At 36.1% G+C, this 14537-nt stretch overlaps 1 protein-coding gene across 4 annotated transcripts in view; it reads right to left on the reverse strand.

Annotated features, from left to right (window-relative positions):
• Positions 1-14537, reverse strand: part of LOC105477414 (EPH receptor A3) — a 357860-nt gene that overhangs the window by 117103 nt on the left and 226220 nt on the right. For all 4 annotated transcript variants that reach the window (XM_071092556.1, XM_071092557.1, XM_071092555.1 and 1 more), the window contains exons 4-5: positions 8392-8547; positions 7366-7701 (exon numbers count right to left, since the gene is read on the reverse strand). In XM_071092556.1, the coding sequence (XP_070948657.1) occupies positions 7366-7701; positions 8392-8547 (492 nt within the window). The remainder of the gene's footprint in view (positions 1-7365; positions 7702-8391; positions 8548-14537) is intronic.

A 14537-nucleotide genomic window follows, 5' to 3' on the forward strand; every position in this document is an offset into this window, starting at 1 on the left:
CACTGGTACTATAGTGATAGGATTATAAAGTCAGAATACTGGGCTACATAATGGTTATTAACACTAAGCTAATACTTTGGGAGATACTGAAATATAATTAAGAATTTATTATGAAAGAGTTTTGCCAGTGGTAGTAATATATCTGCTTTTGGAAACAACACTTTTTTTTTCTTTCTAAATACTTGCATTTATTAAATTTCTCATTTACTCACATGCAACGCTAGTATATCCTAAGGGCTCTATTTCAGTTAACTTTAGGGAGGTAGAACATGTTTAAAGTATAAAATATGATTTTATTGTGATATGAGACTAAAAATGTTCTCCTTGGAAAATAAGGATGAGAAAACTTTCTGTGAATTAAATATTTTTTGCTCTTGGGGGAATATAGTTAACATACAACAAGTTAGCATCAAAAGGCTAATTCTTTCTTAATTTCCATGTGCTTTAGTTAACACTATATTTACTCCTCTAACTGGTTATTAATATTCTTTTTCCAGTGAGAACTCTTGAATGAAAGGTGTAATCAAACCCTTCCAGGTACATGTCTTCTCCATTAATTCGAGTCATATATAACATCAGAATGAAGACGGGATGAAAATTCAGTTTAGATTCATGAAGCTCTCCAACAGCCTTCCTTAGCTCATGTTCCATTTTGTTATGGCCTCTAAGCTCATATAAGGGTTTTGAATAACTGTCAGGACAGTATATGGTTTTTGTTTTTGTACAGCTTATTGCTCACTCTACAGATATGTACTGTGACTTCATACCAGGGTGTGATGACTGAAAGTCATCATTAATGTGTTAAATGACACGGAAGGCTTCGGCCACACTATGACACGTCACTGCAGAGTGATATTCCCAGATGCACAGGTATCTGCCTCGATTTCAAAACAGGAAGAAGCTAAATTGATGTACTGTGAAATCATAATGTGTGTGTATATATATATATATATATATATATATATATATATATATACAACCACTTATAATCTCAGGGCCAAATTCAGACCTCATTTGTTTGTTGAAATAAACAAAATGTTTAGACTTCAATTTTTAGGTTTCATTAATCATACAATGAAACAAAGAGAAGGATGCATCATAGAACATTACTAAAGTCGTATGATGTTCACTATTTTGTTAGGTGATTTTCATTATGTTTAAAGTTTCTGATTCACTACATTGGTGCTGAAAAATGTCAACCTTCGTGTTCTGAAAGAATTCATGTAGATCCTTCTGGTGTTCTGGTGTTTAATTCATTTCCAAGGAGTATAATTACACGGCAACATACAGTTCTATAGGGACTATACCATAGGTGGCCATAGTTTAATGGCAGATTCAGTTAAGCACTTATTCTACCTTTATTTTAAAATGTTTGCTTCTGCAGAAATGCTGAAGCCTGACTGATGTCTTTAACATGAGTTATTTCTTTGTCATATCTACATACACTAAGTCCCAAAAGAAAAATAACGTGGCTAGAGGAAACATATTCCAGAATGAAACCTACAGAAAACTTAGAAATATTTACTTTATCAAATGCAAAATAAATGCAGTGGATTCTTTCTTTCTTTCCTTCTTCTCCTCTCCTCTCCTCTCCCCTTCCCCTTCCCCTTCCCCTTCCCCTTCCCCTTCCCCTTCCCCTTCTCTTTGAGACAGACTCTCGCTCTCTTGCCCAGGCTGGAGTACAATGGCGCGATCTCAGCTCACTACAACCTACGCCTCCTGGGTTCAAGCAATTCTCCCAACTCAGTCTCCCGAGTAGCTGGAATTACAGGCACCTGGCATCATGCCTGGCTAATTTTTGTAGAGACAGGGTTTCAGCATGTTGACCAGGCTGGTCTTGAATCCCTGACCTCAAGTGATCTGCCTGCCTCGGCCTCCCAAAGTGCTGGAATTACAGACATGAGCCACCGCACCTGGTCTAGCGTGGATTCTAAATTTAGTCAAAGGGCTCTAATATTTTAGGGTTCATTTTTTAAAGTATGTATTTTTTATTTAACATTTATTAAATATATCTACTTTCTTTAACCAATGGATACTATTGCTTTATTCTGTGAAATAAAAGGCCATAAAACCATGACTGAGAAAACCTCTAAACGTTTTTGATAGTAAGTGAGTGCACAGGTGGTCTTAAAGGTCAAAACTAATTAATTGATTAACATTATACTAGACAACGTTTTGAATTGTAGTCCCAGAATGCCAAAAAATAAATTAAAAATAAAAATAATTATTGGATTTCTAGTTTAATCCCTTCATGTGATGGATGGCAATTTTCAGCCAGAAGAAAGGAAAGGGTTTATCTAAGAGGATAAGAAGCAGGTTGTCTTTGATCATCAAATTAAGTAGATAATAGAGGTCATTCTGTCTAAAGCAGAGGATAGGAATTCCTTCATTATATCTAACAGTTTCAAAGATTTTTTCCTTTACACAAATTAGTGCACCTTCAATTGAAAATCTACATAAAATGAAGTCATGTTCTCTTTAAAATAATCATAATTTGCTGATAATTTTTGAATGGAATGGCAACTCTGAAATTCCCTGTGTCATATCCAGCACCTGGGAAGTCCTGTCAATAAGTGTTGGTCTTCTTCCTTCTCCATTCTTTTTTTTTTTTTTTTTTTTTTTGCATCTGCCTTGAATTTACAGAAAATTATTTACTTATTGTTATGGGTGGGAACTATATTATATCAGTATATGCTACTATATTATTATAAATAGGAACTGGAGGTAAACAGAACATCAATTTGTTTTTGCCACTGGGATATGAGGAAAACAATGAACAGAAGTTGACTAATAGCGTCAGATGAGATTATAGTACAGAACAATGCTAATGTCTTGATTTTAACAAGTATATTGAGACTATGTAAAAGCATTATTGTTGTTAAGAAATTGTCACTGAAGTGTTCAGGAGGAAAGGGGCATAATATCTGCCAGTGGTTCAGAAATAAGTAACATTTACATAGAGAGAGAGATGGGAGTGGGAATTATAAAGCACTTACAATAAATTATTAATCTAGGAGAAATCTGTGTTAAGGTATATAAGCATAATGTACACTATTGTGATATTTTCACACATGTGAACAAATCCAATTTTATGATAGAAATTGTATATACACATGCTGAATTCCAATAGGGTAAACTGGAAAAGGAAGGAAATGTCAATTTAATCAGAAGTTTGCTGTCTTGATGAAATGTTGAAAAAGCTTCTCAGGATCCAAGTAGTAAAATAAGAGTAGAGGTGGACCTCAAAACCCCAAGGCCACATAAATTCTCTATTAGTGCTCCTTATTCTAGTCTGAGATCATTATATGCTATAGGATAGTGGAAAAGGGCAGATTCTATAACGGCAGTTAAGAATGAACAGATATACATATTCCACTAGTGGAATGATTGTTTTTGTCCAGGAGAAAAAAGATTAATATACTCATTCGATGAAAGAAAACAAAAGGCAGCAATTTATGTCATGTTATAACTTTGAAGATTTTTGTTTTGTAATCTGCAATTCTTTCTTTACTTGTTTGACTTATGGACTCACAGATAAAATCTTTATATGGAGGCCTACCTTCTTATCTCACTGACATACTTCGTGAAAGTATTGAGAGCTGAGAACTAATATCCGAATTTACAACATAATCTTCTACAATTTAGAAGGTGCCTTATCATTTGATCATCACAAGGCTTTTACAGTGTAATCAAGAGAAAAATCAACAAACTCGATCTCACAAACTAAATTAAAAAGGACACATTCATGCTTCCGCTTTGTATCTACGTCAAGTATAGAGAGTCTGGGAGGATTTTAAACACCGTGGTATCATATCTGTCACAGCCATACCCTTCCAGTGGTGGGGAGCTCATTTTTCAAGGCTACAAGTCCATTAACCTTCACAAGAACAAAAATAAAGCAAAACAAAGAAACACTCCCTTTAGAAAAGGCATTGCTTCTAATCATGCTTATGTATCTTACTCTGGAGATTCGAAGATAGAACAAAGACCTGTACCTCCCCAGGCGCAGAAAATGATACAGACATCCTGAAATAAATATATAAAATGCCTGGTGGTGCACATTACAAACACATTTGTGATTTTTTTTTAAAGGGAAAGAGACTAGGGTAAGTAACTTATATCGCCCTTACTGAATCTGTCATAAACAGTGATTTGTAACTGGGAGGGCCAAAGTATCAACCTCATTTATTTTTTAATGTCTTGGCCTGGTCTTGGTTGCCAATTTACCTAGATTCATTCACTGCATATATTTGGAACTATTAGTTTCCTGATAAATGCATTGTCAGAAAGCCAGGGGGAATGATAAGATAGGAAATAAGGAGCTCTTGCTTGTTTTTATACAATTCTGTTTGACTTAAGAGATAATTATAACACAGATTGATGTTATGATTTTAAACAGGGTAGTAAATCAGCTTGAAATATAGGGCTCCAGAAAGCCATTTGCCACATGATTACAGTTTGTTAAGAATTCCTGTGTTCGCTGAAGATGAGAAGCCATAATCATGCAATATATAGCAACAGTATTGCAGTACTCATTTTTTCCCCATAGAAGATAGTTAAATAAACCTACATTACAAACTTTTAAATATCATTAGTTACAAAGTATAAATATCATTAACTGAAGCAAAGCAAAGTATATGCTGGTTGGTCTGGGATCTAGCTTCAAATGGGAGAAATTACAGATTCAGTGAGCAAGATTAAAGTAGTGATTCAGGGCACTTCATTTAAAATTCATGCATTTTTGGCCGGGCGCGGTGGCTCAAGCCTGTAATCCCAGCACTTTGGGAGGCCGAGACGGGCGGATCACGAGGTCAGGAGATCGAGACCATCCTGGGTAACACAGTGAAACCCCGTCTCTACTAAAAATACAAAAACTTAGCCGGGCGAGGTGGCAGGCGCCTGTAGTCCCAGCTACTCGGGAGGCTGAGGCAGGAGAATGGCGTGAACCCGGGAGGCAGAGCTTGCAGTGAGCTGAGATCACGCCACTGCACTCCAGCCTGGGCTACAGAGCGAGACTCCGTCTCAAAAAAAAAAAAAAAAAAAAAAAAAAATTCATTCATTTTCCACAAATTAAGTTTACTTATCATCATGAGGAATATAAAAATATAAGATTTTCATCAATATATGAGACCTGAAGCAAAGTGGAAATGAAAGAGAAATTCAGAATCAGAAAGATACATATTTGAACATGGATGGACTCTGCCATGGCTTGTGTTTAAAATATCTATCCACCGGCATGGGGAAGACAGCGGCCCCTCAAGAAAGATGGGTGCTAGTCAAAGGCTCTGGATACCCCTCTTACACAAGGATTTATCCCTTTGGTTGCTGAATGATGGGGATAATGGAGATGGACCTGACATACTGAGCTTAGGGGGCTACTCAGTGTATTTGAGAAATTAACCAGTAGAGATGCATTTCTATAATAACCTGCAGGAATAGATACAACTACATTTAACCAGTACGTAAACAGATGAAAATGTTAACAACCAGCAGAGTCATACTGATGCATACTTGCTTTTGTAGATGACACTTATTGTGTGTCTTTGCTAGTTGAACTAAACTTTCTGAGTAAGCCAAGTGATGGAGATGGAATGTGCTGAGTTTTTTTGGCTCATTATTTGGCTACTAGAAGACCTAGGTGATGAGATAATTTAGTCATTTCTGGTTTCCTTTTGCCTAGAGCATCCAGGACACATTCTTTTTTTTTTTTTTTTTGAGACGGAGTCTCGCTGTGTCTCCCAGGCTGGAGTGCAGTGGCGTGATCTCGGCTCACTGCAAGCTCCGCCTCCCGGGTTCACGCCATTCTCCCGCCTCAGCCTCCCAAGTAGCTGAGACTACAGGCGCCCGCCACCACGCCCGGCTAGTTTTTTGTATTTTTAGTAGAGACGGGGTTTCACCGTGTTAGCCAGGATAGTCTCGATCTCCTGACCTCGTGATCCACCCGCCGCGGCCTCCCAAAGTGCTGGGATTACAGGCTTGAGCCACCGCGCCCGGCCGACACATTCTTATATTCTCAGAGCAAAGGGTGATTCCCACCAGGGACCACAGGGATTTCCATAATGTGAGCCAAAGGCAGAGCAGAAGCCGAGTTTATACTCTATCTTGACAACCAGCTCAGAGGTGACCCCACCTGGGAGAGGACTGGAGAATCTGTAGTTCTCTGGAGAATCAGAGTGGCATCTTGTCTGTCTCTTCCCTCTCGCTTTGGCTCCAATGTTTGTTTTTTTTGTGTGTAAAAATAAAACAATATCTCTGAATTGAGCATCTTGGAATGTATACCTAATAATGACACTTTGTAGCAATAATTAAGCACAACAAATACCTGTCAGTTTAACTTTGTATAAGACATTTTTATTACAAAAGAAAATTGTTTATTATTCATTTATCAGTTGTCGATATTGAAAAATGATTGTTATATCTCAAAGGGGCATTATTTCTATGTAACATATAATCTATCTATATCTTCGAGAGATTCACAATTAAAATCCCACAAGTAAAATCCTTAAGTAATGTACATAGAGAATTTAAAGTTTGATTAAAAAGAAATGATTTACTAACAGTAAAAAAAGGGAGAGAGAGACAAATCATGGATGTAAGATAAAGAAAGATGAGGTGTTTGTACACTTGTTTAATTTTTCCATTTCATATTAAGGAGTCTTTGCCTACAACCTTCAAATGTAGGATTTTTTGTTTAATTGGGAAAAGATTGTCAGTGGAAAATATAGTTGATGAAATCACCTATCAATTCATTTCAGAAAATTATTTAAATTAATGATTCTAATTGTTCTGTAACAAGAGCTCTTTTTATAGTGCTTTTTTCTAAATTTAACATTTTGATTTTTTTAACGTAAAGCTGTATGTATTAAATAAAATCGGTTATTTTCTTATTATTAACTAAGCAGAGATTTATAACTATCAGTTATAACACATAGAGCTTCTTAGAAGTATAAAATAACAAAATAATTATATCTAAAATATCTAATTTTAACTAAGCTGAAGATATTTATAATTTTTCATATCCTGATAACTTTTTTTAAGCTAAGATTCATTGTCTAAGTTCTCTGAAATACAAAAATGTTTCCCCTAAGGAGCCTCCCTACTACTATCTGAGAGCCTCAAACATTTAAGGATTTCAAATTGTGAAACAATGGGTATAAACCAGTTTAAAAATCACCTAACAAATATGGTTTATTCTCACTTGAAGAATTAAATTATTTAATGTGCCATAACTGTTTAAATGTGTTAGAAGGCAAAATCTTGGGGCTCTATCAAATCTTTTTTTCTTTCCGCCCAGTTTTCCACTCTGTCAAAACCATTACTCGGACATGATATGATAGGAGTAAGAAACATCCAGTATTTACTCACCAGCCTGATTAGTTGTGATGCTGACCGCAGCAAACTGTCTCAGTGGGGAGCTCAGCTCTGACACCCCATTAATGGCATCAATCTCAAAGGTGTAGTTAGTATGTGCCAGGAGGTCTGTCACTGTCACTGTGGTGTTGGTGAGTCCAAACTGTCGAGGGAGGAAGCGGACATTTGGGCTGCATGGCTCACACTGTTTTATATTCCACCCACATTTTTTACATATGATGTTGAAGGTAACATCTTTCCGGCCTCCTGTGTCCAGGGGCCAACTCCAGTCCAGGATAACTGAGGTCTCGTTTATATTAGAGATAACATTTCTTGGTGAAGATGGAGGTCCTGCAAAGTAGTTCAACAAAGATTAATGAGCCTCAATTCTGTTTTCTACTACAAGGGAAATAGATAATTTACAATGGAACTGAAAGAGGTAAATAACTATCCTTTCTTTATTATCAACTTTCAGTTCATCCTTAGAGGATCCATGAGATTATAGACACATGGATTCAAGAACACTGTCTTCCCCAAGCTGTGAATAGGGAAGTTTTGACTCAAGGGTAAGGATACATTCACAAAGTCTAACAAAATAACTCACCACTATGTTCAAAACCCTTGTGAATAGTTACAAAAACTTTAGTATTAGTTTTATAAATCTTAGTCTTTTTCCCTATGACCTATGACCAACATACAGCAAGAGGGAATAGAAATGTAAAAACATAAATCCCTGTCTATAACCTCCCCTATCCTGTCATATGTAATGCAGGATCTAAACAAGACACAGAAAATGTTCTCTCTTTCTGGGGGTTGTGTTGCAGGAAGTGCTTTAAAATATAATTCATTTTGTATGATAAATGTTGCATTTGTGGTGAGCCAAGCATGGAGAGTGAAGCAGAGAAAGCTTTCAATTTGCACACGGGCAACAGAAGGAAATGGGCCAAATGCTTTAAAACAAAAACAAACAGCACAGTAACAAGAAGAAAACGAAACAAACAAAACAAACATGGAGGCATGGGTTGCAGCAAAACTACTCACGGGTACAAGCCATGGATGGAGGGTCTTTGTCTGCCCGGAAGTAATTATTCTCACACCTGCAGTTCATTGAACCATCTTCCTGAGTAGAACTGTGAGGTGGGCACTTAGCACACTTCATATTACCATCCAACGCCTTGTAGAAACCTGGTCGGCAAGCTACAAACAAAACGACTCTCTTTTAAAAGTCTGTGATAATTTTTTTTGAAAATATGTAAAACAGATTTAAGTAAGTTCGAATATGAATTTATTATAAATAAAAATCAAGTTTTTTCCTCCAAGAATTTACAGAAACAAATGATAGGGCCTACTGTAGTTTTTCTGCATATATGATTGAATTTGCACCAAATGTTAAGGAAAAAAAAACACACACACACAAGATTTAGATTATTTTGGCACTAGTGTATGATGAAATTTCCAGCTTATGTTTTCACAGTTTTACTTGGCATTGGACTATTTGTGGAGAAAATAAAGCAAAACCATGTCACCATGCAGTAATTCCCTTTTTAAAACATGATGCAATGCGTATACTATCTGCACTGCAGTAAGCAGTATACTAACATTGACTTGTTTTCTAATTGCTCTGTGGGTACAATTTTGTCCCACAAAGTGTAAGCAACTAAAAGAAGAGATCATGGCTTCTTGTATATTTTTAAGATTCTTGATAAAAAACTTTCATGAGCTACAATATTTATTTCTGGTTTGACAGTATTTTTCCTTACCTCTTATGGCAATGGCCTAAAATAAAAATTTAAATGTATTCCTTTGTCTATATCTGAAATACAGAGGGATATACAGTTCCTATTTAAACTAATACACTTATGAACTCTTACTAGATGAGAGCTCTTTTAATAACTGTGTTATCTTTTTAATTTCTGGCCACATCTCTGCATAAAATGATTTTTGTAAGCCTATTGAACTGGTTATCGAACACTGATTTCAGCTTATAATTTAGTGTTCAGCATCTATTTACTGTTTTACAGAGATATGCCTAATCTGCCTCTACTATATTATTTTCATTTTGTCTGACAGAAAATTCAAAATGCTGCATTATTTCTTTGATTCATTTTCATAATTACATTGAGAACTAAAATCATAGTGAAAATTCCAACAAGAAGTCTCTAATCATTCATTTGAGAAGGAATTTGGGATCTAAATTTTAGATCCAAGATCATCCTTGGAAGTCAATTATCTTCTCAAACTTCTAAAGCTCAATTTCGGTGCCACATTTGGACTTGATGATTTATAGAACTTATAGAGACTTGAAGATTTACAGAATTATATATAGAATAGGCCCTACAGATGGTCATTACATTCTCGAATTTTCTTACACTAAGTTCATATTGTGAAGAGGAGATTATTTGCATTAAAGTAAAACCCGTGTGGACAAATCAATATTTATAATCACTAAATACGTTTCTGAAAAGAAACACAACATATCCATTGTAGAATATCTTCTTACTGAAAGTTTCTTAAAATAAGACAAAGGAAATACCCTGCCAAAATAAACTACTGAAATAACTTAAAATGATAGCAATCATTAATCTAGTCTTACAGTTTTCTAGTTCCTACTAAGAGTGGCTGATCTAGGACCAATTTCCAATATATTGAACAACTTTTGGTGTCACATTGAGATCCATTCCATGTAGCCATATAGTCAATTCTACTGCCCTAATGATTATAATTTTTCTTTTTCTTTCTTTTTCTTTCTTTCTTTTTTTTTTTTTTGAGACAGAGTCTCACTCTGTCATCCAGGCTTAGTGCAGTGGCACAATCTCGGCTCACTGCAATCTCCGCCTTCCGGGTTCAAGCTATTCTCCTGCCTTAGCCTCCCGAGTAGCTGGGATTACACGCATGTGCCACCATGCCTGGCTAATTTTTGTATTTTAGTAGAGACAGAGTTTCCATATTGGTCAGGCTGGTCTCGAACTCCTGACCTCGTGATTCACCTGCCTCAGCCTCCCAAAGTCCTGGGATTACAGGTGTGAGCCACCACACCTGGCCAGGATTATAATTTTTTAAATATTGTCCTTAAGCACTGGTTACAAACTTCCACTCATATCTCATATCATATTGCCTCAGGGGGAAATGATATAAATGATATGCAATGCGTATACTATCTGCACTGCAGATATTTGTAAACAAACTATGCACTTAAATTCTGTTTTCTATTTAGCTCATCATTGAATGCCATTAAACTTCTAAGAGGGCATTGCTGAGTCTTTAAAGGATTAAACTGCTGTGCTCTGAAGTACTTTGTTATTTTGTTTGCTTGTAAGTTTATCTGTGTGTTTTTTTTGTGTGTGTGACTTTTATGGTTTTTACAACATTTGGCATACAGGTATTCAGTAAACACTCAGTCACTTTTTGTTACTATTATAGATGGCTATACTATATGATAGTTGAAAAGACAGTCACATAATCACTTCCTAGGTACTGCACAAATTATCAGGATTACTGATAGTATCTTGAAGGTAGCTACAGTTAATAAACCTACAAGTTAAGAATGCCTCTCAAACTAGTCACCAGACTTTATCCAATTATGACTAGATAATAACCCTGAGATAATAACAGTAAAAGATAGGTAGGCACACATACATACAGCTTAATCAATATTTGTCAAACATCTATTCTTGTTTGGGCTGTTTGATACCCCCAAAGGCAAAAATGTCCCTAATTCTGCCCATACCCAAAGGGCCTTGCAATAGAAAGTGGGCAGCAGGCATTTAATACAAATCATGCTGAGCAATCACTCCATTGTGATTGGTGGTTGGAAGAGACTCCACAGAAGGAGCGCCATTTGAGAAAGATCATACATAGATACTAGAAATGGCCAGTATGAAGCATAATTCAATATACAAATAAATCAACATGAAAAGACAGACTATTATACAGAATTATATGAAAAGTAGTGTTGGTACTCAATATCCAAACTCTGCTTTCTTCTTGCCAGCAGAATCTTGATTTTGCTCAGAGTTGAAGCCATCCAAATCCTTTCTTCCTTAGACCAGTGCAGCTAGGGATGAATGGCCAACGTTATAGCCAAAAAGGTGGGCAAAGAAATGTACACAGAAGTCTGATTAAAATATTTGTGATACCTTTGTGTTTTCTAACAAGATGGTACAAATGCAACTGAAGCCAAGTTCTTCCAGCCTTCATCATGGACATTACGGCTGGAATTGCAGCAGCTTACATGTGATCATGAGTGAAAGGCCAAGAAAATCAGCATGATGTGTTTTCTGTACTTGATCCAGGAACCACTAATCTCAAGATTTCTTATAATATCAGAAAGATAATACCCTGTTTGTTTAAGTCACTGTGGCCTAGGTTTCTCTTACTTGTAGCAGACGACATCCCTGAGTGACATAGATAAATAGAAAATTCAGTTGAGATGTACGAATTATATAGAATAATAGCCCAATGAAACTAAAAACTCCTCAGAAATCACATTGACCAGTATGTGTGTTTTACATCTGAGGTCACTGAAGTCCAGAAAGTTAAGTGACACAGAGTTTAGGGACAGACATTGCATCATCTGACACCTGATAACTAGCTGATAGGCTTTAACCACATATGTATAGTCATTTAATGCCAACTATGTGCACGAGTAAAATGCTAGATTCTATAATAACATTTTAACTTTTGTAGATGTCTTACTTCTTCTGTAGGACTTTTATATATACCATCTCAATTAAATCACAGTTCTATTGAAATTATCAGTGTAGGTATCAGTCTGTGTGTTTTATAGACTGTACAATTGAAGCACCAATGGAAAGGACAGCATGCCCAAGATAACAAAGAAATTCAATGGTATAGTTTGAACAGGGAAGGTATTTTTCTTTTAATTTCATAAAAACCAATCATTGAAAGCAAATTACCTCCTTAAAACACCAATTATTTTTCTACCAATTCTAAACTGTTGATTTGAGATTGAAAAATAGTCATTTAAATTTTTATTTAATTAAAAAATGCAAGAGTTTGTCATCTATTCCAAGTGAGAAAACATCTCAGAAAGGCTAATGCTCTCTTGTACATGTCTTTCTCTACGATTTAGGCTTTTTTTTTTTTTTTTTTTGAGCCAGGGTCTTCTCTTCTCACCCGACTGTCCAGGTTGGAGTACAGAGGCATGATAACAGCTCGCTACAGCCTCCACCTCCTGGGCTTAAGCAATCCTCCTACCTCAGCCTCCCAAGTAGCTGGGACAACAGGTGCATGCTACCATGCTTGGCTAATTTTAAAAACTTTTTGTAGAGATGAGGTCTCACTATATTAGCCAGGCTAGTATTGAACTCCCGGCCTTAAGTGTTTCTCCCCCTTCAGCTTCCCAAAATGCTGCGATTACAGGCTTGGGCCACTGCACCCAGCCTTTCTCTATTTTGCTATCTCTTTGATGTCTAACATTGGTATGGGAAGATGAGTAAGTGTCCTTTTAGTTGGAAAGGCAGCAGGGATTTTTCAATTTCATGAATAGGACAACATGACATGCGGTATTTGGGAGGCATATAAGTAAATTTTCCATTTTCTGTTCCAGTAGTATCTCAATTCTCCACCAAAACTGTGCAACGAATTTGAGAATATGACTGGAGAATGCATAAAATTATTATTTTATAAAGAAACAATCTCTATAAATGTATGTTTCTATAACAAGCCCATTTTTAAATTTATCTCATCAATAAGTAATCTCTCTCCCTTGCTATAAATCAACTTGTGCTCATTACCTGTCTGTCATGCCTTCTTTATGCTTCAAAAAATCCTCCTGACAGTATTAGAGACTTTAAGGAGCATCCATATTTTTGTGTGTGTGTGTGTGTGTGTTATCTTTGCTTATAGTAGCAAAGGCAACGATTGTATATTGAAAACATCTCCTTTCCTTCCTTGAGTGTAAAACTAGTGAGTAACAATCTACATATTTCTCTCATTTAAGCATTTTTATAGGCTGAATGAGGCTGCACATATAAGAGAATAAAAGTAGGAAATAAAAAGTAGATATATTAATGTGCTTTCTTTCCTTTTGTTAATGAAAATAAGTCCCAGTCAACTTACAGAGAATACCAAAGAAAATGGAGATTAGACAAGAAGGGTGGACAAAAGATTTATACAGAGACAAATTTTAAAATCAAAAGCCCCAGCTATATAATCAAGGTTGTCTGTAGTGGAGACCAGCTATTAAATCAATACTTAACTAAGGCAGATACACACATATCAAAAAGCTGCTGCCAAAATGACACAATTCTGATTTACGTCTTCCCTCAGGTAATCCAGTAGTAAATGTTCTTGTCAGTCAAACACTGGGAGAAATTATTCAGAGATCTTAACCCCAGGATAGCAAAACCAAAGAGTGATTGAATAGTTTAAAAATCTTTCAAGTGGAAGCACCTTGTCACCTTTTTATGGGGTCCCAGACATGCTTTCTCCCGTTTTGGAAGAAGATTTTTAAACTAGTTAATTGTGGCAGGAACTCTTATCTTTAATATTATACTGATATATTCAAGTAAGATGATCCATGAATCTAAGTTAATAACAATTAAAATGGAAGGCAGCACCTTCTGAAGCCTCACTAGACATCATCACGGATTTGCTATGAATTGTCTTTGTTTACATAATGTTCCAATGCATTCCTTCACTTTTATCAAATATGTATCGATTTCCTAAAATGATCTAGACACTTGCTGTGATGTAAGTGATTGTGTTTCCCTAAAATATATACGTTGAATTCCAATGACCAATATGTTGGTTTTAGGAGGTGGGATCTTGGAGAGGTTTAGAGCACGAAGGCAGAGTCCTCATGAATGAGATTTGTGCCCTTATAAAAAAGGTCCCAGAGAGCTGCCTTGTCCCTTCTATCATCTGAGGACATAGCTAGCAGGTACCATCTATGAACCCGGAAATGAGTCTTCACCAGACACTGAATATGCTGGCCCCTTGATCTTGGACGTCCCAGACTTCCGAACTGGGAGAAAGAAATTTCCATTGTTTATAAATCAACCAGCTTATGGCATTTTGATATAGCAGCCCAAAGAAATGAAAATTACCATTTATTGTGTCCAGTCTTACAGCAATAAAAGTCAAAATTCCAGCTTTTAAAAAGGAGATCAGTTTCATATCACGGCTATTTTATAAATGGATCTTCTCACTTGAGAACTGGAGTT

The sequence above is a fragment of the Macaca nemestrina genome, chromosome 2, assembly GCF_043159975.1.
Source record: "Macaca nemestrina isolate mMacNem1 chromosome 2, mMacNem.hap1, whole genome shotgun sequence".
Lineage (NCBI taxonomy): Eukaryota > Metazoa > Chordata > Mammalia > Primates > Cercopithecidae > Macaca > Macaca nemestrina.